We start from the raw sequence: 26,910 nt of genomic DNA, 5'->3' as shown, positions 1-26,910 counted from the left end.
CAAAATTCAATAAATTCCAATTTAAAAACAGAATCCAAAATAAACACTGTATGCATTGCAACAATTAAAGCACCCTATCCTTTGTTCATTAATCATGTCCCCAGACCTTATCTATATTACACTTACCCTCCATTTTGAATCCATCATCTCAGATAATAAAATATAACCAGGATTGAGTAGTCATGGTTTAAGATGTCACAATAATTGTAGCAGACCTAGTAAAAACCCATAAAACAAAATAAGGGGTGTTGGGGGGGCCTTACCCTTACTCACCATACAAACCCATTCTCTCATGTCTAGGCCAATATTTACCACTCACAGCATATTTGAAGGTGCTGTGCTTAAAATGGAGATCTACATGAGTGACAATGGCATCAGTAACATAGATCTATATAAGAAACAGTGAAAGGGCTAACATTTGTAGTTGGGTTGTAAAGAAAAAAATGAATGCTAAGGTGTTGGAGAGAGGTGTGGGATTAAAATATAATGAATTTAATATAAGGTGGGAGGTGTCATAGGTGGTCTTGTTGATAACATGGTTCTGTTGGGAAATTCAGAGATTGGTAGAGGCATTTTGGAGGGTATGTGGAAGAAGGAATATGCAATTCGGTGAATTAAAACAAAAGAAGCTTTTTGCCAATGGCTTACATTGCTTTTTTTTTTTGGTATCTCATATTTGTGACTTAAGATGTAATAATTTGCCTTTGCTGCAGATGGCGCCCAGGAGTGTCTCGCACAGTAATTGAAATATCTTGCCAGCCGTGTAATGAAGGTGAGACTATTACAGAAGTCCTGAAGGCAAATGATATAACGTATCATCTTATTACCAAGCTCAAAATCATCATGGCAGGACCCAGTGATAAGAAATCAAAAGAAATGGCTCAGAAGGTGTATGGTTTTGATGAAAAACTTGTATACATGATAGGAGGTAAGATTGTTAAGCAATAGCTTGATTTTATTTATTTTTTTTTTTTTTCCACACTGGCCATCTCCCACTTAGGTGGTAGTGACCCAGAATAAGGAAACAAATTCACCATCACTCATTTAATAGCTGTTTCATCAGAAGTGTGCAAGCATCACAGTTGAAATCATCATTTAAACTCTCACCCTAATCTTGCCACCCTCAACACCATTGTTTAATGAGGAGCTGCTCAAAATATCAACTTGGATGACAGCCAATAAACTTACACTTAACACTGACAAAACTTACTATATTATGTTTGGTAGCAGAGCAGGTGCTGCACAACTTAACATTAAGATCGACAGCACTCTAATTGCCAGACAAAATGAGGGCAAATTCCTAGGCCTATACTTCGACAACAACCTGAATTTCAGCACCCATATCCAACACATATCAAAAAAAGTATCCAAAACAGTTGGGATCCTCTCCAAGATACGATACTACGTGCCGCAAAATGCCCTTCTCACACTATACCATTCACTCATTTATCCATACCTCACCTATACTATTTGTGCTTGGGGATCAACTGTAGCAACACACCTAAAGCCAATAATACCTCAACAAAAAGCTGCAGTAAGAATAATCACTAAATCCCATCCCTGGCAACACACCCCCCCACTCTTCGTAGATCTAAACTTACTCCCTGTTCAGAACATCCACACTTACTACTGTGCAATCTACATATACAGGACCCTAAATTCCAATATTAACCTTGACCTAAAATGCTTTCCTGATAGTTGTGACAGGACCCACAGGCATAACACCAGACACAAACATCTCTGCGACATTCCCTGTGTCAGACTAAACCTTTACAAAAATTCAATGTATGTCAAAGGCCCTAAAATCTGGAATACCCTACCTGAAAACTCTAGTAGTAGGTTGGTAGACAGCAACCACCCAGGGAAGTACTACCGTCCTGCCAGATGACTGTGAAACAAAAACCTGTAACTGTTTTGCATGATGGTAGGATTGCTGGTTTCTTTTTCTGTCTCATAAACACGCTAAGATAACAGGGATATCTTGCTACTCCTACTTACACTTTGGTCACACTTCATAGACATGCACATGCATATATATATATACATACATCTAGGTTTTTCTCCTTTTTCTAAATAGCTCTTGTTCTTTTTTATTTCTTCTATTGTCCATGGGGAAGTGGAAAAGAATCTTTCCTCCGTAAGCCATGCGTGTCGTATGAGGCGACTAAAATGCCGGGAGCAATGGGCTAGTAACCCCTTCTCCTGTATACAATTACTAAAAAAGAGAAGAAGAAAAACTTTATAAAACTGGGTTGCTTAAATGTGCGTGGATGTAGTGCGGATGACAAGAAACAGATGATTGCTGATGTTATGAATGAAAAGAAGTTGGATGTCCTGGCCCTAAGCGAAACAAAGCTGAAGGGGGTAGGAGAGTTTCAGTGGGGGGAAATAAATGGGATTAAATCTGGAGTATCTGAGAGAGTTAGAGCAAAGGAAGGGGTAGCAGTAATGTTAAATGATCAGTTATGGAAGGAGAAAAGAGAATATGAATGTGTAAATTCAAGAATTATGTGGATTAAAGTAAAGGTTGGATGCGAGAAGTGGGTCATAATAAGCGTGTATGCACCTGGAGAAGAGAGGAATGCAGAGGAGAGAGAGAGATTTTGGGAGATGTTAAGTGAATGTATAGGAGCCTTTGAACCAAGTGAGAGAGTAATTGTGGTAGGGGACTTGAATGCTAAAGTAGGAGAAACTTTTAGAGAGGGTGTGGTAGGTAAGTTTGGGGTGCCAGGTGTAAATGATAATGGGAGCCCTTTGATTGAACTTTGTATAGAAAGGGGTTTAGTTATAGGTAATACATATTTTAAGAAAAAGAGGATAAATAAGTATACACGATATGATGTAGGGCGAAATGACAGTAGTTTGTTGGATTATGTATTGGTAGATAAAAGACTGTTGAGTAGACTTCAGGATGTACATGTTTATAGAGGGGCCACAGATATATCAGATCACTTTCTAGTTGTAGCTACACTGAGAGTAAAAGGTAGATGGGATACAAGGAGAATAGAAGCATCAGGGAAGAGAGAGGTAAAGGTTTATAAACTAAAAGAGGAGGCAGTTAGGGTAAGATATAAACAGCTATTGGAGGATAGATGGGCTAATGAGAGCATAGGCAATGGGGTCGAAGAGGTATGGGGTAGGTTTAAAAATGTAGTGTTAGAGTGTTCAGCAGAAGTTTGTGGTTACAGGAAAGTGGGTGCAGGAGGGAAGAGGAGCGATTGGTGGAATGATGATGTAAAGAGAGTAGTAAGGGAGAAAAAGTTAGCATATGAGAAGTTTTTACAAAGTAGAAGTGATGCAAGGAGGGAAGAGTATATGGAGAAAAAGAGAGAAGTTAAGAGAGTGGTGAAGCAATGTAAAAAGAGAGCAAATGAGAGAGTGGGTGAGATGTTATCAACAAATTTTGTTGAAAATAAGAAAAAGTTTTGGAGTGAGATTAACAAGTTAAGAAAGCCTAGAGAACAAATGGATTTGTCTGTTAAAAATAGGAGAGGAGAGTTATTAAATGGAGAGTTAGAGGTATTGGGAAGATGGAAGGAATATTTTGAGGAATTGTTAAATGTTGATGAAGATAGGGAAGCTGTGATTTCGTGTATAGGGCAAGGAGGAATAACATCTTGTAGGAGTGAGGAAGAGCCAGTTGTGAGTGTGGGGGAAGTTCGTGAGGCAGTAGGTAAAATGAAAGGGGGTAAGGCAGCCGGGATTGATGGGATAAAGATAGAAATGTTAAAAGCAGGTGGGGATGTAGTTTTGGAGTGGTTGGTGCAATTATTTAATAAATGTATGGAAGAGGGTAAGGTACCTAGGGATTGGCAGAGAGCATGCATAGTTCCTTTGTATAAAGGCAAAGGGGATAAAAGAGAGTGCAAAAATTATAGGGGGATAAGTCTGTTGAGTGTACCTGGTAAAGTGTATGGTAGAGTTATAATTGAAAGAATTAAGAGTAAGACGGAGAATAGGATAGCAGATGAACAAGGAGGCTTTAGGAAAGGTAGGGGGTGTGTGGACCAGGTGTTTACAGTGAAACATATAAGTGAACAGTATTTAGATAAGGCTAAAGAGGTCTTTGTGGCATTTATGGATTTGGAAAAGGCGTATGACAGGGTGGATAGGGGGGCAATGTGGCAGATGTTGCAAGTGTATGGTGTAGGAGGTAGGTTACTGAAAGCAGTGAAGAGTTTTTACGAGGATAGTGAGGTTCAAGTTAGAGTATGTAGGAAAGAGGGAATTTTTTTCCCAGTAAAAGTAGGCCTTAGACAAGGATGTGTGATGTCACCGTGGTTGTTTAATATATTTATAGATGGGGTTGTAAGAGAAGTAAATGCGAGGGTCTTGGCAAGAGGCGTGGAGTTAAAAGATAAAGAATCACACACAAAGTGGGAGTTGTCACAGCTGCTCTTTGCTGATGACACTGTGCTCTTGGGAGATTCTGAAGAGAAGTTGCAGAGATTGGTGGATGAATTTGGTAGGGTGTGCAAAAGAAGAAAATTAAAGGTGAATACAGGAAAGAGTAAGGTTATGAGGATAACAAAAAGATTACGTGATGAAAGATTGAATATCAGATTGGAGGGAGAGAGTATGGAGGAGGTGAACGTATTCAGATATTTGGGAGTGGACGTGTCAGCGGATGGGTCTATGAAAGATGAGGTGAATCATAGAATTGATGAGGGAAAAAGAGTGAGTGGTGCACTTAGGAGTCTGTGGAGACAAAGAACTTTGTCCTTGGAGGCAAAGAGGGGAATGTATGAGAGTATAGTTTTACCAACGCTCTTATATGGGTGTGAAGCGTGGGTGATGAATGTTGCAGCGAGGAGAAGGCTGGAGGCAGTGGAGATGTCATGTCTGAGGGCAATGTGTGGTGTGAATATAATGCAGAGAATTCGTAGTTTGGAAGTTAGGAGGAGGTGCGGGATTACCAAAACTGTTGTCCAGAGGGCTGAGGAAGGGTTGTTGAGGTGGTTCGGACATGTAGAGAGAATGGAGCGAAACAGAATGACTTCAAGAGTGTATCAGTCTGTAGTGGAAGGAAGGCGGGGTAGGGGTCGGCCTAGGAAGGGTTGGAGGGAGGGGGTAAAGGAGGTTTTGTGTGTGAGGGGCTTGGACTTCCAGCAGGCATGCGTGAGCGTGTTTGATAGGAGTGAATGGAGACAAATGGTTTTTAATACTTGACGTGCTGTTGGAGTGTGAGCAAAGTAACATTTATGAAGGGATTCAGGGAAACCGGCAGGCCGGACTTGAGTCCTGGAGATGGGAAGTACAGTGCCTGCACTCTGAAGGAGGGGTGTTAATGTTGCAGTTTAAAAACTGTAGTGTAAAGCACCCTTCTGGCAAGACAGTGATGGAGTGAATGATGGTGAAAGTTTTTCTTTTTCGGGCCACCCTGCCTTGGTGGGAATCGGCCGGTGTGATAATAAAAAAAAATAAAAAAAAAACTCTAGAACTGCAGACACATTCATCACCTTCAAAATGACCGTTAGAAAACATCTTATCTCCCTGATAACTACATAAAAACCACCTGGTTCACACTTACACTCACTCACTCACTCACCCATTTGACTATAAGCGCAGAAATACGTATCTTAATCTTATAATAATGATTCCTAACTAGTCATAAGTTTGCCTGTGATACTCTAATATAGAAACTATGTATTGTGCCAAAACAAAAGCATTCACATTGCTAAATTCACAAACTAGTATTTAGTCACTTAGTATTCAGTCAACTTACTCCACAGTTTATAATGATTTAGGGTTAAGAATTATTCTAAGTTTGCCCGAAATGCCTAGCCATGCTAGGTGTTCTAGTGGCCCCCTCTGTAATTAGTATTTTATTACATGTAAACCACACAATAACCAAAATCTGTAAACCCCACATTGTAATCCTTATAGAGAATAAACTTTGGTTGATTGATTGATTGATCCCCACCTCTTTTTGAATTCAAATTCAAAATTCAGATTCAGACTTTTATTTCTCTTATGCAGTACACAGATAAAGTAGTTTACATGTAATACGTATAACCATTGTTAGGCACAAAAGAAAGCCACTAGTATACAGTGCATTTTGGGCAAACTAATCCTAGTGCTTAAAGACTACTTAAGAATTAGAAATAGATTATTAAGTAGGTTTTCTTATACAGTTAAATGTATAATAAGAAAGGTAGCTAAATGAATAATGGTACTTTCATCATAATTCAACACTTTCACCACCACTCATACATAATCACTGTCTTTGCAGAGGCACTCAGATACAACAGCTTAGACGTCCCTCCAAACTGCTAATATCCCAAACCCCTCCTTTAAAGTGCAGGCATTGTACTTCCCATTTCCAGGACTCGAGTCCAACTAACCATTTTCCCTGAATCCCTTCACAAAATATTACCCTGCTCACACTCCAACAGTTCGTCAGGTCCCAAAAACCATTCATCTCCATTCACTCCTATCTAATATGCTCACACATGCTTGCTAGAAGTCCAAGCCCCTCATCCACAAAACCTCCTTTACCCCCTCCCTCCAACCTTTTCAGGGACAACCCCTATCCTGCCTTCTTTCCCCTACAGATTTATACACTCTCCAAGTCATTCTACTTTGTTCCATTCTCTCTAAATGACCAAACCATCTCAACAGCTCCTCTTCAGCCCTTTGACTAATACTTTTAGTAACTCCCCACCTTCTAATTTCCACACTATGAGTTCTCTGCATAATATTTACACCACACATTGCCCTTAGACACGACATCTCCACTGCCTCCAGCACACCCAAATAAGAGTGTTTGTTCCACTATACTCTCATACATTCACTTCTTTGCCTCCATGGATAACGTTCTTTGTCTCCACAGATACCTCAACACACCATTCACCTTATTTCCTTCATCAAGTCTATGGTTAACCTCATCCTTCATAAACCCATCTGCTGACAAGTCACCTCCTAATTATCTGAAAACATTCACTTCTTCCATACTCCCTCCCTCCAATGTGATATCCAATTTTTCTTTATCTAAATCATTTGATACTCTCATCACCTTACTCTTATCTATGTTCACTTTCAACTTTCTACCTTTACACACCCTTCCAAACTCTTCCACTAACCTTTGCAACTTTTCTTTAGAATTCCCCATAAGTTCAGTATTATCAGCAAAAAGTAACTTTGTCTACTCCCATTTTGTAGTTGATTCCCCATAATTTAATCCCACCCCTCTCCCCAACACCCTAGCATTTACTTCTTTTACAACCCCATCTATAACTATGTTAAACAACCATGGTGACATTACACATCCCTGTCTAAAACATACTTTTACTGGGAAGTAATCTCCCTCTTTCCTACACACACTTACCTAAGCCTCACTATCCTCATAAAAACTTTTTTACAGCATTTAGTAACTTACTTTCATTGATTTACGTAAAGCTTTCGATACAGACGACCATGAACTGTTGTACTCCAAATTAATGCACTATGGTATCGGAGGCCACTCCCTCAACTACCTAAAATCATACCTAAGTAACAGAACGCAATATGTGTATGCAAATGATGCAAACTCTTCCACCCAACCAATCAGAGTAGGAGTCCCACAAGGAAGCGTCCTTGGACCACTCCTCTTTCTCATCTCCATCAATGATCTACCGAATGCATCACAGCTACTCAAACCCATATTATTTGCAGATGACACTACATGTCTTTTCCCACCCAAACACAGTCATACTAGCAAACACAGTCAATGCCAAATTGCAGAAAATATCTGCCTGGATGATGACTAATAAACTTACCCTGAATACTAATAAAACCTATTTCATTCAGTTTGAAAACAAAGCTGCAAATGATCCGACTAACATAACGCTAAATGGATCATCAGTCACAAGACTCACAGAGGAAAAATTCCTAGGTATCCACCTTGACAGTAGCCTTAAGTTCCAGACACACATTCAACAAATCACCAAGAAAATCTCCAAGACTGTAGGCATACTATCAAAGATAAGGTACTACGTTCCACAATCAGCTCTCCTGGCACTGTACCATTCACTCATATACCCTTATCTTACATATGGAATTTGTGCATGGGGATCAACAACATCCAATCACCTAAAACCCCTCATAACCCAGCAAAAGGCAGCAGTAAGAATGTAACGAATTCCCACTCCCGCCAGCATACTCCACAAATTTTCAAAAGTCTGAATCTGCTCACCATTAAGAACATCCATACTTATTCATGTGCCTACTACATACACAGAACAATACACGCAAATATAAACCCCCCACTCAAACTTCTCCTCACCAACCTAAACAGGACACATGATCACAACACAAGACACAGATCTCTTTTTGATATACCTTGTGTCCACATCACACTGTGTAAAAACTCTATGCACATAAAGGGCCCTAAAATATGGAATTCATTACCGGAATATATTAAAGTAACCCAGTCTGAAAATCAGTTTAAGACTCTTCTCAAAAGCCACTTAATCACCCTAGATTAAATGCTAAATACTCAGTACACACATACTCACTTATGTACTCCCACATCATAACTTCAACAATCACTTTGAACCTTTTATCCATCGTTGACAGGAATATAATTGAACCATTGTTTTCACAAAAAGCATTTTAGACCATATGAATATATCCTTTGTCTTTTACAAATTTAATTTGTAAAAGACATTGCTCCCCTCTCCACCCATCATATGCCTTTTCTAAATCCATAAATGCGATGAAAACTTCCCTACTTTTATCTAAATACTGTTCACATATATGCTTCAATGTAAACCCCTGATCTACACATCCCCTACCCATTCTAAAGCCTCCTTGCTCATCTGCAATCTTGCTCTCTGTCTTACCTCTAATTCTTTGAATAATAACCCTACCATACACTTTACCTGGTATGCTCAGTAAATTTATTCCCCTATAATTTTTTGAGCTACGTGATACCTAAGGACTTGGCTTTTGCAAAACTTCTTACTCTGCTAAGGCTAGATATTGCTTTGTTTGCTACTACTGCTACTGTACTGTGTGTTATATTCATTAAAAATTTAATATCCATTTTTTTGTTTTTCCCGCTATATCCATTGATCATATTTTAGAGGCTGTCACTCCATGATCACATTTGTGAAGCCTGTTTAGACCTCATCTCCATGTTGTTTTTCTTATAAACCCGCCTTAATTTTGTCATAATTATCTAGTAGTTTCAATAAGCATGATCTGCTATTAATCCATGTTGATACGAGTTGAGTAGTCATGCTTTCCTATAAAATTAATCATTTGGCATCTCTTTCCCCCCTCCCTCATTTCAAAGACTTTTATGATGTGTGATGGTAGTGCTACTGGTCTTGATTTTTTTGTCAGAGCTCTAATGCGACCTTTGTTGGCACTTTTAAAAGCCTATAGGCTTTCACCTGATTGCCGGATTAGTGATGGCCGACCTGTTCCAGCTTGTTTGTTCCTATTGTGCTTTTTCACCTGGTATGAATATCTTATTTTCTGCTCGATACAGTGTCGGTAATTTCTTGGTGTAAATTATCTTTCCTTTATTGCGATATTGCTCAATCTTAAACAATTCTGTAACTTTTTCTTCTTTCAATATTTCATCTCCTTGTAGACTTTTTCAGCAGAACATGCATTACACAGCCCTTGTATGCTTCTGGATTCTGCTTTACCATTTACTAGTGTGGGTTAAGAGTACTCAGGATTGTGTTGTAGAAAAATGTCTGTTAGTTCTTTATTTATTATTTGATCTCACTTAGTTCTTTGTTCAGTGCACTATGACTTTAATGTGTTTGCCACATTCCAGATTACAAAGACTTCAAAGGCAATGAAGGAATGAGAATGGCCCTGCAGGAACCAAATGGTGCATGTGTTATGGCTGCTCAAGCATCAGGTGGATCTGTTTTTAACATATACAAATGGAATTCTAAAAAAGCAGTAAGTTGTTCACTAAGATTCCCTGTAATATTCTGTTTTTAAAAATTATAAATCTTCAAGCTGTCATCTTAAGAAAATGTGTGTTTTCCCATTTATTATAGTATTGCATACACAAAAGGTCACATACATAGATGAGAAGAACAATGGTTTCAGATTTCTGCTAATCCAAGTTTCCTATATTTTTACCTGCTGCTATTCCATTAAAGTACATTGCCATCATCCCCACTCAGTTCAGTTTTTATTAATAACTGAATCTAATCTAATAGATAGCAAACCAGCTGGTTTGGGAAGATATTATATTGAGATAACAGTGAGAAGACTGCCTCACATCAAGGAAGGGTGACCCAAAAAAACAAAAGAAGTTTTCACCATCATTCACTCCATCACTGTCTTGCCAGAGGCATGCAGATACTACAATTCAAGTGCCCCTCCAAACTGCAAATATCCCCACCCCTAAGTGTTTCTTCTTTCAACAAACCGGCCGTATCCCACCAAGGCAGGGTGGCCCAAAAAGAAAAACAAATGTTTCTCTTTTTAACTTTAATAATGTATACAGGAGAAGGAGTTACTAGCCCCTTGCTCCCAGTATTTTAGTCGCTTCTTACGACACGCATGGCTTATGGAGATAAGAGGAAATAAACAAAAACTTGTAAGAAAGTAGAAGAAAACCCAGAGGGGTGTGTGTATATATATGCTTGTACATGTATGTGTAGTGTGACCTAAGTGTAAGTAGAAGTAGCAAGACGTACCTGAAATCTTGCATGTGTATGAGACAGAAAAAAAGACACCAGCAGTCCTACCATCGTGTAAAATTACAGGCTTCCATTTTACTCTCTTGGCAGGACGGTAGTACCTCCCTGGGTGGTTGCTGTCTACCAACCTACTACCTAGTTAATGTTTCATATTCTTGAATGATTATGAAGAATTGTCATAAATGTATAGCACTGTGATTGTTAATTAGTTCTTGTAACTGTGTTAACTCCATATGAATGTGCAAAAATGAGTAGATGTTATCTCATTTTACATTAGAGTCATGTAGAAACTATTTTTTTTTTATTATCACACTGGCCGATTCCCACCAAGGCAGGGTGGCCCGAAAAAGAAAAACTTTCACCATCATTCACTCCATCACTGTCTTGCCAGAAGGGTGCTTTACACTACAGTTTTTAAACTGCAACATTAACACCCCTCCTTCAGAGTGCAGGCACTGTACTTCCCATCTCCAGGACTCAAGTCCGGCCTGCCGGTTTCCCTGAATCCCTTCATAAATGTTACTTTGCTCACACTCCAACAGCACGTCAAGTATTAAAAACCATTTGTCTCCATTCACTCCTATCAAACACGCTCACGCATGCCTGCTGGAAGTCCAAGCCCCTCGCACGCAAAACCTCCTTTACCCCCTCCCTCCAACCCTTCCTAGGCCGACCCCTACCCCGCCTTCCTTCCACTACAGACTGATACACTCTTGAAGTCATTCTGTTTCGCTCCATTCTCTCTACATGTCCGAACCACCTCAACAACCCTTCCTCAGCCCTCTGGACAACAGTTTTGGTAATCCCGCACCTCCTCCTAACTTCCAAACTACGAATTCTCTGCATTATATTCACACCACACATTGCCCTCAGACATGACATCTCCACTGCCTCCAGCCTTCTCCTCACTGCAACATTCATCACCCATGCTTCACACCCATATAAGAGCGTTGGTAAAACTATACTCTCATACATTCCCCTCTTTGCCTCCAAGGACAAAGTTCTTTGTCTCCACAGACTCCTAAGTGCACCACTCACTCTTTTTCCCTCATCAATTCTATGATTCACCTCATCTTTCATAGACCCATCCGCTGACACGTCCACTCCCAAATATCTGAATACGTTCACCTCCTCCATACTCTCTCCCTCCAATCTGATATTCAATCTTTCATCACCTAATCTTTTTGTTATCCTCATAACCTTACTCTTTCCTGTATTCACCTTTAATTTTCTTCTTTTGCACACCCTACCAAATTCATCCACCAATCTCTGCAGCTTCTCTTCAGAATCTCCCAAGAGCACAGTGTCATCAGCAAAGAGCAGCTGTGACAACTCCCACTTTGTGTGTGATTCTTTATCTTTTAACTCCACGCCTCTTGCCAAGACCCTCGCATTTACTTCTCTTACAACCCCATCTATAAATATATTAAACAACCATGGTGACATCACACATCCTTGTCTAAGGCCTACTTTTACTGGGAAAAAATTTCCCTCTTTCCTACATACTCTAACTTGAGCCTCACTATCCTCGTAAAAACTCTTCACTGCTTTCAGTAACCTACCTCCTACACCATACACTTGCAACATCTGCCACATTGCCCCCCTATCCACCCTGTCATACGCCTTTTCCAAATCCATAAATGCCACAAAGACCTCTTTAGCCTTATCCAAATACTGCTCACTTATATGTTTCACTGTAAACACCTGGTCCACACACCCCCTACCTTTCCTAAAGCCTCCTTGTTCATCTGCTATCCTATTCTCTGTCTTACTCTTAATTCTTTCAATTATAACTCTACCATACACTTTACCAGGTACACTCAACAGACTTATCCCCCTATAATTTTTGCACTCTCTTTTATCCCCTTTGCCTTTATACAAAGGAACTATGCATGGTCTCTGCCAATCCCTAGGTACCTTACCCTCTTCCATACATTTATTAAATAATTGCACCAACCACTCCAAAACTATATCCCCACCTGCTTTTAACATTTCTATCTTTATCCCATCAATCCCGGCTGCCTTACCCCCTTTCATTTTACCTACTGCCTCACGAACTTCCCCCACACTCACAACTGGCTCTTCCTCACTCCTACAAGATGTTATTCCTCCTTGCCCTATACACGAAATCACAGCTTCCCTATCTTCATCAACATTTAACAATTCCTCAAAATATTCCCTCCATCTTCCCAATACCTCTAACTCTCCATTTAATAACTCTCCTCTCCTATTTTTAACTGACAAATCCATTTGTTCTCTAGGCTTTCTTAACTTGTTAATCTCACTCCAAAACTTTTTCTTATTTTCAACAAAATTTGTTGATAACATCTCACCCACTCTCTCATTTGCTCTCTTTTTACATTGCTTCACCACTCTCTTAACCTCTCTCTTTTTCTCCATATACTCTTCCCTCCTTGCATCACTTCTACTTTGTAAAAACTTCTCATATGCTAACTTTTTCTCCCTTACTACTCTCTTTACATCATCATTCCACCAATCACTCCTCTTCCCTCCCGCACCCACTTTCCTGTAACCACAAACTTCTGCTGAACACTCTAACACTACATTTTTAAACCTACCCCATACCTCTTCGACCCCACTGCCTATGCTCTCATTAGCCCATCTATCCTCCAATAGCTGTTTATATCTTACCCTAACTGCCTCCTCTTTTAGTTTATAAACCTTCACCTCTCTCTTCCCTGATGCTTCTATTCTCCTTGTATCCCATCTACCTTTTACTCTCAGTGTAGCTACAACTAGAAAGTGATCTGATATATCTGTGGCCCCTCTATAAACATGTACATCCTGAAGTCTACTCAACAGTCTTTTATCTACCAATACATAATCCAACAAACTACTGTCATTTCGCCCTACATCATATCGTGTATACTTATTTATCCTCTTTTTTCTTAAAATATGTATTACCTATAACTAACTGTGAACTAAATATGAATGCCTGAAATTTTCAGGTGCAAGAAAAGAAGTTCCTAAGTGTGATAAGTCAGCGTGTAACATTATCTGCCAATGCTCCAGAGTGCCAAGAGTGCCACTGTATTAATGAAAATACTGAGGCAATGGTTGTTTGCCACAAATGCTCTGCCAGTCTTGTATTCTCTATACCTACAGAGAAAAAAATAGTAAAACAAGTAAGTAATTATTTAAATTCTTGAATGTTGTACTCGATAAAAAAAGTGTGGGAATGTTTTAAACAATATTTTCTGTGTATTTTGCTAACATATTGGCCATTTCTCACCAAGGACAGGGTGATTCAAGGAAGAAACCAAAATTAGTATCACTTGCTTGTTAGTTCTAATGAGCCCAAACATTCTCACCTGAACATTGACCTCCAAAATTTTAGATCCACTAACTGGTTACCTTGAAAATTGCTCTTGATGTTACTTTATTCAGTATGCAACACCATATGAACTGGAAAGAACTACTCATCTCCAGTTATTTCAATCTGATGTGACTGCTCGTGTTCACCATGTCCTTCACACCCTTCGTGATGTTCTTCTCTTGTCTTCTGTATAATCCATCTTACTTAATTGTTTCCAGAGATTCCTCAACTTTTTTTGTATGTTTCTTTCCTTCATGTATTGTATAGATAATCTCATCTTTCACAGAAAGGCAAGTTTCAGCTTCAGATCCAACCCCACTTCTGTGGGCTTTATCCCAGGAACTGCAGTTCAACAACTTGAAATGACAGAGTCCAAAAACTCTAGGCTCCAACCCCTTCCCCAAAGAGGCCCAGAACTGTAACTAAGTAGCTTCAAGAGACTCAGGAGAATTAGCTCAGTTTTCCCAGGACCTGTAGCTCAGTACTCAAAATGCCCTTTCCTTTAATTGCCCTATTTAACAATTTTGGCATGAAGCCAGTTACTGAACTCAGGTGAGAATGTAGGTGTCTCGCTTTGCTGAGGCTAGGCAAGAGAATTCACCTGACCTCATTGGGAATATTTTTCATTCCTGTTTCTATTTGCAAAGGGAAATGCTGTTCCCTTTCATTGCCCAGCTTTTGGCTTTTTTTTTTTTCCTGTATATCAGGAAGCAGGGGTCAGTACAGCATAAGCTGTCAGTGGTCCTTAAAATTTCCAACAACAAGGAGAAATGGCTGCCACATAAAAGAAGACTTTTGATTGTGCACCACTATGGTAGTTAAAGTATCCAGAGTAGAGGTAAAGGATATGACTGCAACCAACAGTAGACAGATGACATAAAGTGTTGTAATCTGCACTATCTTCAGGTGATAACTGTGTACTACCTTTTGCTAGAAACTGTCATTACAGTAGGGGTGAACTTGGGGCATAGAGTATTCCAAGTGAATAATAGATAGGGACAGATATGACATGTTTCAAAAGGGCCCAATGTGGTCTCAAAACAGAAACCTTAAGGAGGTAGAAAGTGGAAATTCAAATGATATGGAAATGTAGACACAAATATTGTTGAGAGAGTAAGTTAATGAAGGTGAAATTGATTGGATTTAAACAAATGGTGATCCATATTTGAGGTTGTACAGGATATTGAGTTTGAGTTAGGTGAATGAGTTTCTAGTCCATACGTGTATTTGTTACAGTGAAATAAAATACGAACATTTATTACAAGGGAGTAACAATGTGTTAATAAATACCTGCTGCACTTGTTAGTGGGGTGACTAGTAGATTTAGCGCTAGGTTTTGATTATAATAATAATAATAATAAATAATGTTAGTGGAGTGATGAAAATAAATACGTAAATCTTCATGAATATTTAGTTCCTTGATGATGTTAGAAATCACTATTTTTCACAATGGTTGTTTGGCATATTGTGATATCACCTATTAACTGTGATCTTATTGTGCAAGTGCATGAAGGAAACAATATGCATGTATTCGTAAATTGAGCCTGAGTTTGGTTGGGTTGTTTATTTTATTGAGAAATTTGGTTCATATTATAAGACAAGATGCTGATATAAAAGGCTAAAGGAATGTTTGTTTCAGAATAACACCATCATTGCTGATATCAAGAAAAACTTTGAAGAAGAGTTTTGAAATGGAAATAGTGTACTGCCTTTGCACACCTTGAGACAAGATGACAAATGAGGCATAGCAGATGATGCAATGAATAATTTGTCAAGTATGAAGATTGTAGGTTAAAGCCTGAAATATGTTAGTAAAGCATTTGCTTGAGTAATGTTACTGTGTCATTGATAATAAGTATGTTTTATTAAAAAAAGGAATGTAAATGTAAAAGCTATGACTTTGTTTTGTTTGGATTTGCAGTAATTTAATGTGAAAGTAAACCATTTGACTTATATGTAGTGAAAGAATAGGAAGTACTTCAAAGTAAATTGTATGAAACATTTGTTGAATAAGTAATAATAAGTTTGTTGAGTTATGTGCACGTGGTGCACAATCTTCTATATGTTAAAATCAATTAAGAGGATGGGAACAGTACAAATATTGAGTAGAAATGGTAGACTGTATTGGAAAGAGAGTTTGTGTTAATGATGAAGATGCCTTGTTTGAAAATGTGTCTAAATGAAACAGTCATATATTGAAAGATAGCCACATAGTATAGCGAGATGTTCATGCAAACTACATTATAGAAATGGATGCTTTCGATGCGGAAAAAAATGTGAATTGCAAGTTTGTGTAATGGTTGAAAATATACTTGGTAAGTACTATGTTAGGCATGGAGTAGGATGATGAATTGAACTATTAAATGTCGTTTGAGAGTGATGCGAGTAGTAGTACTTGTATCAAGTTAGGTGATGAGCATTTGTGTTTACCCCCTTAAAGGTGTTTGAAATGGTGTTATTATTGTTGGAGTGAATGAGTCAAATCCTGCATCATCTAAGAAGGAAGCAATACTAGGGTATTCTTTTTTTTACAAGTATAATAGGATACCATTAAATTATAAGTAAGAGTTAATTTCAGGTAATACTAAAAGTTTTTCATACCAAATTAAATGTTAAGAGAGTAGGGTACTATACAGAATGGGAAAAAAAGTGTAGTTCTTTCGTACTTTAACCCTTTGACTGTCGCAACCCCCAATCCTGAGGTGTCTCCTGGTGTCGCAAAATTTAAAAAAAAAAAAAAATTATTTTTTCTTATGAAATGATAGAGAATCTTTTCCCGATTGTAATGACACCAAAAAAACGAAATATGATGGAAAACTGATGGAATTATGCTCTCGCGAAGTTAGCGACCTTGGCGCTGTTTACAAATCGGCGATTTCGCCCAGTTTGAGCCCTATTTTCGGCTAATTCCACTGTTCCAGTCGCCCAAACTCAGAGCTATTTCTTTAGAACTCCATTTTTTTCTATCGACTGAGTAGAAGAAACTGCCCATTTACCGATTTCAACTACCTAATAATGTGGTCAGAAATTTGCAATTTGGCCAATTTCACGAAAACTAAAAAATATGACAATTTCAAAATAAGGTCCAGAATGAATAATGCAGACATTCCTGGCTCTAAAATAACATTTTCTTTGCTCATCAGTCATGTCTCCAGGCCCCTCTGATATTACTCTTGCTTTCTATTTTGAATTTTTATTCAAACAAAAAATAGTAGACTTACTATTATGCAGACTACTGCAATACTGTAATAATTGTATAAATAACATCAACCCATTCATGACTGCATATTAGAATGGCTAGTTGGACATTTATTGGACAATGGCATCATTTGTTTACTTTTGAAGATTGGCAAAAATCAAACATTTCCCTTACTTTGAGCTCCATTTCTAGGTTCTTTTTATAGTAAAATCAATCAAAATCCCCTCTATTTCTATAATATGTTTTCCATTCTATCAAATGAGACCAAGAAAACGAGAATACAACCATAAATACTATACGAAAATAGACCACAAAGTTGGCATTTTAATTAAAAAAAACGGTCGGAGTTTTTTTTTTCTCATTATGCACTGCGTGCTCCAGGATTTTTTTTATATGGTGCACACTGACCACACAGACCCATTCTCTCACATGTGGGCCTACCAGCTTTCTCCTGCTTGATTTGAAGCCGCTAGAATTTATGAGTATATATATGTCAAACACGGTACCTCGTAAGACATATATATACGGCCGCGACAGTCAAAGGGTTAAAGAGATGTGGTATAATGCTCGAGTGTTATTTATCCAGTAAATGAGAAGATACCAGTATATTATGTAAATAAAGAAAAGTGCATATTGTACTGGAAAGAAAAGTGCTAATTTGTGAGGTTCTGTAAATAGGAAATACTGAGGTAGAGGGAAGCATCATCTTGGTCTCTTTTTCTGGGAAAAGTAGCACTGTATGACCTGTATGGGTTTAGCATGTTCCAAGATAATAATAATTTTCTGGGATGAGGGAGGATAACCATTTTATATGAAAAATTGCCATGTCATTATTGTTTAGAGTACAGGGAAATTTTAAAGATAATAAATGCACTGAACTGAATAAATCAATAAATTATGATGACTGTCAGTTGTTTTAATCAGTGTTAAAACCAATTATGTGTAGTGTAATACCATTATTGGAAGTGTTGTCTTGGATATAATATTTATACCATTAAAGGTAAGAATAAAAAATAAAAGGCACAATACCATGACTGGAACAATACACAAATAACCCACACATAGGAGAATGAAACATTGTCATAAGTTTCATTCTCCTATGTGCAGGTTATTTGTGTAAAGGTAACAATACTTGTGTACAGTACACAAATACATTTTTTCTTATTTTCAATGCACCAGCCGTATCCCACTGAGACGGGGTGGCCCAAAAGAAAAAAAAACAAGTTTCTCCTTTTAAATTTAATAATGTACAGGTGAAGGGGTTACTAGCCCTTTGCTCTCGCCATTTTAGTCGCCTCTTACGACATGCATGGCTTACAGAGGAAGAATTCTGTCCCACTTCCCCATGGAAAAATACAGTTGATGGTATAAATATTGTTTTCAACTGGCCATCTCCCACCAAGGCAGGGTAACCCAATTCTTATTTTTAATAATTTATATAGAAGGGGTTACTAGGCCATTGCTCCTAGAATCTTAGTCAGCTTTTATGACATGCTTCACAGAGGAAAGATTCTTTCCTTGGTGGGAGATGACTGACTTGTTGAAAAAAAAAAATGCATATGTATGTAAAGTTTGAAAGTGAACATAGATAAGAGTAAGGTGATGAGGGGTATCAAGTGATTTAGATTAAGAAAAATTGGATATCACATTGGAGAGAGGAGTACAGAAGAAGTGAATGTTTTCAGATATTTGGGAGTTGAATTGTCAATGGATGGATGTATGAAGGATGAGGTTAACCATAGAATTGATGAAGGAAAAAAGGTTAGTGGTGCATTGAGATATGTATCTGGAGAGACAAAAAACATTTTCCATGGAGGCAAAGAAGGGAATGTACGAAAGTATAGTGATACCAACACTCTTATGTGGGTGTGAAGCTTGGGTTACAAATGCTGCAGCAAGGAGGTGGCTGAAGGCAGTGGAGATATCCTGTCTAAGGGCAATGTGTGGTGTAAATATTATGCAGAGAATATGGAGTGTAGAAATTAGGAGGAGGTGTGGAGTTACTAAAAGTATTAGTCAGAGGGCTGAAGAAGGGTTGTTGAGGTGGTTTGGTCATTTAGAGAGAATGGATCAAAGTAGAATGACTTGGAGAGAGTATAAATCTGTAGGGGAAGGAAGGTAGGGTAGGGGTCGTCCTCGAAAAGGTTGGAGGGAGGGGGTAAAAGAGGTTTTGTGGGCGAGGGGCTTGGACTTCCAGCAAGCATGTGTGAGCTTTTTAGTAGTGAATGGAGACAAATAGTTTTTGGGACCTGACGAGCTGTTGGAGTGTGAGCAGGGTAATATCGTGTGAAGGGATTCGGGGAAACCGGTTAGCCGGACTTGAGTTCTGGAAATGGGAAGTACAATGCCTGCACTTTACAGGAGGGGTTTGGGATATTGGCAGTTTGGAGGAACTTCTGAACTGTTGTATCTGAGCGCCTCTGCAAAGACAGTGATTATATATGAGTGAGGTGAAAGTGCTGGATGATGATGAAAGTATTTTCTTTGTGGGGATTTTCTTTCTTTTTGGGTCACCCTGCCTCGGTGGGAGATGACCAACCTTTAAAAAAACAAAAAACGTTTGCACATGCATGTGTGATCTAAGTGTAAGTAGAGTTAGATAAGATAAGATAAGATTTCGTTCGGATTTTTAACCCCGGAGGGTTAGCCACCCAGGATAACCCAAGAAAGTCAGTGCAAGCTGTACCTGTTAGCTTGCATGTTCATGAGACAAAGAAAGACACCAGAAATCCTACCATTATGTAAAACAATTAGGGGTTTCCATTTCACACTCATCTGGCAAGACAGTAGTACTTCCCTGGGTGGTTGCTGTCTGCCTATCTACTAGTGCATAAATATTACATTAAAAATGCGATTACATTTAATTTATTAAGAGGCTTAAATGTGTTCACTTAGCACTTTATTTAGCTTATTTAAATGTATTCAGATGTTCATATGGGTGTCCCATGGCTCAGGTGGCAACACTTACCTTACACACTGACTGTCTGTGGTTCAGTCCTGGGTACAGGTGGAAACATTAAGCATGTTTCCTTACATTTGCTGTTACTGTTCACCTAGCAGTATTTACCTAGTAGTTTGTCGACTGGTGTGGGTCACATCCTGGGAACAAAATTGAAGAACCCCACTGGAAATAAGGGAGAGTCCTCGATAACATAGGTGAGAAAGATACTTGATAATATACACTTGGAAAATCCTAGAGGGACTAGTTCGAAATTGCACACGAAAATCACTCCCTACGAAAGCAAAAGATTTGGCAGGCGGTGCACCATCACCCATTGAAAAGCAGGGGCACCATGAGTAGGCTATGAGACGATAAGTGTCGGGGGCCAAGACTTCAACTGCCTCCCAGCATTCATAAGGGGAATTACCAATAGACCCCTGGCTGTCTTCAAGAAGGCGCTGGATAGGCACCAAAGTCAGTACCTGACCAGCCGGGCTGTGACTTGTATGTCAGTTTACGTGTAACCAGCAGTAACAGCCTACTTGATCAAGTCCTGATCCACCACGAGGTCTCAACACTGACTGAGCCACGAGGGGCATTGATCCCTGAAACCCCCTCCAGATGGCCTGGTGGCTAAAGCTCCTGCTTCACACACGGAGGGCCCGGGTTAGATTCTCGGCAGGGTGGAAACATTTCGACACGTTTCCTTACACCTGTTGTCCTGTTCACCTAGCAGCAAATAGGTACCTGGGTGTTAGTCGACTGGTATGGGTCACATCCTGGGGGACAAGATTGAGGACGCCAATGGAAATAAGTCAGACAGTCCTCGATGACTCGCTGACTTTCTTGGGTTATCCTGGGTGGCTAACCCTCCGGGGTTAAAAATCCGAACGAAATCTTATCCAGGTTATCCCGAGTGAGTAACCCTCCCCCAGGGTTAAAAACCAGAACATATCTTAAGATAGCAGCACTCTATGACCCTTGTGGGGTTTAGTGCTTAGTTTTAATTATAACAATTATCCTAAGACAGATGACAAGAGAATGCCTGTCCTGACTGGCCTCGAACTCGCAGAGATGTTGAGTTGTATGACCCTTCTAGGTTTAGTGCTTATTATAATAATCAGAGTTGTTGCACCTTGCTTAGTAGAATATTCCAATTAGTTTTGGGTTGTGTAGGTGTCTGTCGTTGATGGTGTGATATCAAATTTCATATGATCACTTGTGATTGCCTCCTGGTTGTCCTTAGGTAAGGTTCGTCAGTAAACAGGACAAGTGTTTCCTAACACGGGTCTTAGTCATATGATGACCTGCCGTTGCAGCTTTTGGTCATCTGACCGAGGCCTTCCGCTGGCTTACTGGTCCACCCCTTTAAAAAAAATTAGTGTTATTATTATTACCAGTTCTTGCCCCTCAAGGAAGGTTCCTTGATGTTGGCGAGGGGCTCTTGATTTAGGAAATTGGATATGTGCTCCAATTCCCCGAATTAAGCCTGAATGCCTTCCACATCCCCCCCCCCCAGGCGCTGTGTAATCCTCCGGGTTTAGCGCTTCCCCCTTGATTATAATAATAATAATATTACCAGTTCTTGATGATGAGATGAATGTCCTCAGATCTTCAGTGGTTATATAATGATGCATTAAAAGCTTACGTCACACTCTCAAGGGAAGTCCCTCCATACCAGTGAATGAGCTCTTGATCCAAGGAATTGGACTTACCATCTCCTTGTATCGTGATTATAAATGAATTATGGGAAAACACTAAATCCATAGGGGTCACACAGTGCCTGGGGAATGGGAACCAATCGAGTTTTATCCAAGAAAGTAACGGGTTGTTCAAATTCCCTATATCAAAGACCATTTACTGGCAGCCATGCATCTCTCTTAAAGGGTTTAAATGCATAAATAAAATTTATACTGTCTTATAATTCTGGCTGGGTTAGTGAGGGCCACTAACAGCTTGTGACGTATTGAGCCCTGCTTATGGGGTTTACCGCTTAGCTATGATTGTATGTAAAGTAAAAGGACACAAGTGCAACTAATGTGACATTTATTGTGGCAACGTTTCGCTCTCCAGGAGCTTTATCAAGCCATTGATTGAAAATGAAAATGTTTATTACCTTGCAAAGTCCCTGAACCCATTATGTACCTCTGTAATTCTTCGACTACCGCCCACAGGATGGGTATGGGGTGCATAATAAAGATATTAAAACTTGCAAAGCTTACAATGTGTGGTTTACATATTATAAATACCTAGGCATTTCAGAGTCCTACTTCCTGATGTAAAAATACAATTTTTTGTTGACCTTGGTGGGTTTAGCGCTTAGTTCTGATTGTAATAATAATATTTATTTTATGTGGTACAAAAATAATGTAGTTTACATGTAAAAGAATATTGGTAGTCATAAATGAAAGCCGCTAATATGCATCGCATTTCGGGCAAACTAATCCTAAGAATTATATACATATATATATTAGTCATAGTAGTATGAGTGCATATTTTGTATATTAAGTAAGTTCAAGCTTTGGAAGACTTTATGTCATAGTTACATTGATTATCATACATAGCAGCATATGTCTAGAGAACCTAGGATAACCCGAAAAAGTCAGACAGGCATTCAAGCTTAATTCAGGGAACCGGAGCACAGATCCAATTCCCTATATCAAGAGCCCCTCACCAGCGTTCCTTGAGGGGAACTTGTTCATGGTTGTGACCAGATCTACCTGGAGTTCATTACCTTTATACCTTGTTCAGCCATCAAAACTTTCGGGCCCCGCCCCCCGACCCATTTTGTACCTCTGTAATCTTTTGACTACCACTCACAGGACAGGTATGAGGTGCATAACAAAGATATTAAACTAACATCGAGTAGGTGTCAAGTGTGAGCAGCGTCCCTGGTTACCATAGCAATATTAACAAGGAAAGCATTATGGGTATGACGTCAAGCCAGGTCCATCATGGCTACCAAGACAATGTTGTTAAGAAAGGTTGCTCTCTCTTCCCCGACTGCTCAACACTTCCTGCTTGTCAGGTAGTAAATATTAGTAAATACTGATGAGCACTAAGCTTGTGCTCCAACTCTCATTACAACTTGTGTTTTAAATTCTACCTAGGCATAATTCATACTTATTTTTGTATATTGGTGTAGCGATCAGCTGTTGTGACCGTCGTCTGCCGTCTTCTGTATAAACGCTGACCAGGGAAGGTCACACAAGGTCGTATTATTAATAATATTTATGTTAATACACAGGAGATGTAGGTTGAACCTTGAAGTGTAAGTGAGGATGAAGGTTTGCCGGTGTGACTTGACAGTTGAGAGATCCCTTAGAAGTTGCCGGTGAGGTGCTCTAGATCCAGGTGTAAATCCCCTCAGGCAAGGTTCTTTGATGCTGGTGAGGGGGCTCTTGATCTAGGGAATTGGATCTGTGCTCCAGTTCCCTGAATTGAGTCAGAATACCTTCCATCACCCTCCCCCCACAGGCGGTGTATAATCCCTATGGGTTTAGAGCTCCCCCATGATTATGATTATAATAATCCAGGTGTAAATAACTTTATTTAGGTACAGGTACTCCTAAGTACATTTATGCAAATTTAGGTGGTTTCAGTTATCATATATAGTAACTTGTAAATTACCTAGGATAACCCCAAAATGTCCGTTATTTTCATTGGGGGGGTTCCCTCGGGTGAAGGGGGTCCCTCAGGTGAAGGGGGTCTTGATACAGGAAAGCTCTTCTTGATTCGAGTGAATTGGGTTTTGATCCAAATGAAGGGGCTCTTGATCCAAGTGAAGGGGCTCTTGATCCAAGTGAAGGGGCTTTGGAGCCAAGTAAAGGGGGGCCCTTGGTCCAGTTTAGTTTGTTCAGGTATAGGTACACCTAAATAGTTAATTAAATTATTTTATACAGCAGCATATTGGGGTCCTTAGGTCCCTGATTCCAGTGATGGGGTTCTTGATCTTGGTGAGGGCTCTTGATTCCAGTGAATCTTGAACCCAGTGTGGGGCCTATGGCCCTGGGAATTGGAGTTTTCCTTCCCTACTGGATTGATCCTTATTGTCTTCCATTAGGTACTCAATGGTTCATATTTCCCAATGGGAGATTCCTCAAAGCTGATGAGGGGCTCTTAATCCAGTGAATTGGATTTGTCCTCCCCTTCCTTGGATCTAACATGATTGTCTCCCATTTCCCAGGCACAGTTTGACCCTTGCAGACAGCACTTACTACTAAATATAATGATAATGTATGACCCCTGTGTGTTTAGTGCTTCTCCATTTATAATGTGAGCAAATGGTCTCTTGAATGCACAAATATTATGGGCACTTGAGGTATGTATGTATGTGTATGTATATGTATATGTATATGTATATGTATATGTATATGTATATATATATGTATATATATATGTATATGTATATGTATATGTATATATATATGTATATATATATATATGTATATATATATATATATATATATATATATATATCTATATATATATATAAAGTGCTTGAGTCTGCCCAGGTTGACATATTTCCTAAGATGTGCACCTTCATATGATAACCCTATACTGCACGAATATGACAGTATTCTGAGGCAGATTTTTACGAAAGTACTTAACCTTACTCTAGAAGACGGGCAGTGGAACCAAGCTACACTTCCAGTCAGACTAGGAGGCATTGGTGTCCGCAAGTCATCACAGATTGCGTTACCTGCTTTTCTGTCCTCGTGTATTGCATCCAGAGAGCTTGTAGCAGCGATTCTCCCTGAACATCTTAGGGACAAGGTAGGAGTCCAGGACCAAAAATTCATTGACGGAGCAATGATCTAGGATAATCTAACGGGCTCTGGAGCCAGACCTGCTCCCCCCAACAACTACAAACAATCGCACTGGGGTGGTCCAATAGTGGAAAATATTGCCTCAACAATGCTTCAGAGTGTGTCAGGGAAGGATAGAACCCGCCTCCTGGCAGTGAGAGCCCCTCATGCTGGGGACTTTCTGTTGGCTGTTCCCAACTCCAGCCTTGGCACACGTCTCGACCCACAGACCATCCGCATCGGTGTTGCCCTTCGACTTGCCGCCCCTATTCTCGCCGAACACAGGTGTATTTGTGGCAGTGAAGCAGCAGACCGATTCGGGTACCATGGTCTTGTGTGCCGTAAATCCGAGGGAAAGATTGCAAGACATGAGGAGGTTAATAACATTATCAAGAGGAGCCTCACAACAGCTGGATGCCCAGCAGTAAGGGAGCCACCCCAACTATGCAGATCTGATGGCAGCCAGAAGCGTCCAGATGGTATCACCCTTCAAGCCTGGACAGATGGGAAGCAGGTGGTGTGGGACTATACATGTGCATCTACCTTGGCTGATACCTATCTCCAATACACCAGGCAGGAAGGAGGGGCAGCTGCCAGCTTCAGGGAGTCCCAAAAGTCTAGAAAATATGGAGAACTTGCCCATCATTATATGTTTGTTCCCATAGGCTCAGAGACCCTTGGCTCATGGGGAAAGAGTGCATCTAAATTCCTTAAGGAGCTGGGAAAAAGACTCATCAGGGTAACTAGGGATCCCAGGGCAGCTAGTTTTCTGTTCCAGCGGCTCAGTGCGGCTGTTCAAAGGGGTAATGCCTGCTGTATTTTGGGCACACGCCCCAGCTCTGAGGAGCTGGATGAGATTTTCGCCTTATCGGTGATACACACGTAACAACATGTACCGTATATGCCACCTTTATATCAACAATGTATCTCTTAAATCTTCTGTACCATATTATGTAATAAAATATTCCTATTGGTAAAAAAAAAATATGCTAAAAGATGGGGTGGTAGGGGAAGTGGAATATTCAAACGGCTTCAGGAAGAAATCCAAATATTCTTCCTTGAAGTCTTTTTATGCACTTCTCCGAGGCAATGGGTCCCACAATTTACACCAGAGGTCGACCCCATCATATTATATATATATATATATATATATATATATATATATATATATATATATATATATATATATATATATATATATATATATATATATATACATGTATATATATATATATATATATATATATATATATATATATATATATATTATATATATATTATATATATATATATATATATATATATATATATATATATATATATATATATATATATATATATATATATATATATCTATATATATATATATATATATATATATATATATATATATATATATATATATATATATATATATATATATATATATATATATATACACACACACACACACATATACATACATACATATATTTTTTTTTTTTTCAACAAGTCGGCCATCTCCCACCGAGGCAGGGTGACCCAAAAAAGAAAGAAAATCCCCAAAAAGAAAATACTTTCATCATCATTCAACACTTTCACCACACTCACACATTATCACTGCTTTTGCAGAGGTGCTCGGAATACAACAGTTTAGAAGCATATATGTACGTATAAAGATACACAACATATCCCTCCAAACTGCCAATATCCCAAACCCCTCCTTTAAAGTGCAGGCATTGTACTTCCCATTTCCAGGACTCGAGTCCGACTATATGAAAATAACCGGTTTCCCTGAATCCCTTCACTAAATATTACCCTGCTCACACTCCAACAGATCGTCAGGTCCCAAGTATCATTCGTCTCCATTCACTCCTATCTAACACGCTCATGCACGCTTTCTGGAAGTCCAAGCCCCTCGCCCACAAAACCTCCTTTACCCCCTCTTTCCAACCCTTTCGAGGACGACCCCTACCCCGCCTTCCTTCCCC

At 39.2% G+C, this 26,910-nt stretch overlaps 2 protein-coding genes across 7 annotated transcripts in view; both read left to right on the top strand.

The window, feature by feature from the left end:
- LOC128697763 (uncharacterized) overlaps positions 1 to 18,098 on the top strand; it is a 197,957-nt gene extending 179,859 nt beyond the window's left edge. For all 5 annotated transcript variants that reach the window (XM_053789662.2, XM_053789661.2, XM_070099664.1 and 2 more), the window contains 4 exons: positions 714 to 928; positions 9,773 to 9,903; positions 13,625 to 13,801; positions 15,632 to 18,098. In XM_053789662.2, coding sequence (XP_053645637.2) covers positions 714 to 928; positions 9,773 to 9,903; positions 13,625 to 13,801; positions 15,632 to 15,682 — 574 coding nt within the window. In that variant the 3' untranslated portion in view covers positions 15,683 to 18,098. The remainder of the gene's footprint in view (positions 1 to 713; positions 929 to 9,772; positions 9,904 to 13,624; positions 13,802 to 15,631) is intronic.
- Positions 18,099 to 23,037: 4,939 nt separating this feature from the next.
- Nipsnap (protein nipsnap) overlaps positions 23,038 to 26,910 on the top strand; it is a 53,801-nt gene continuing 49,928 nt past the window's right edge. For both annotated transcript variants that reach the window (XM_053789666.2, XM_053789664.1), the window contains exon 1: positions 23,038 to 23,160. In XM_053789666.2, coding sequence (XP_053645641.1) covers positions 23,087 to 23,160 — 74 coding nt within the window. In that variant the 5' untranslated portion in view covers positions 23,038 to 23,086. The remainder of the gene's footprint in view (positions 23,161 to 26,910) is intronic.

Source organism: Cherax quadricarinatus, chromosome 68 (assembly GCF_038502225.1).
Source record: "Cherax quadricarinatus isolate ZL_2023a chromosome 68, ASM3850222v1, whole genome shotgun sequence".
Lineage (NCBI taxonomy): Eukaryota > Metazoa > Arthropoda > Malacostraca > Decapoda > Parastacidae > Cherax > Cherax quadricarinatus.
The sequence above is the reverse complement of the archived record's forward strand: the minus strand, read 5'-3'. Positions and strand labels throughout refer to the sequence as shown.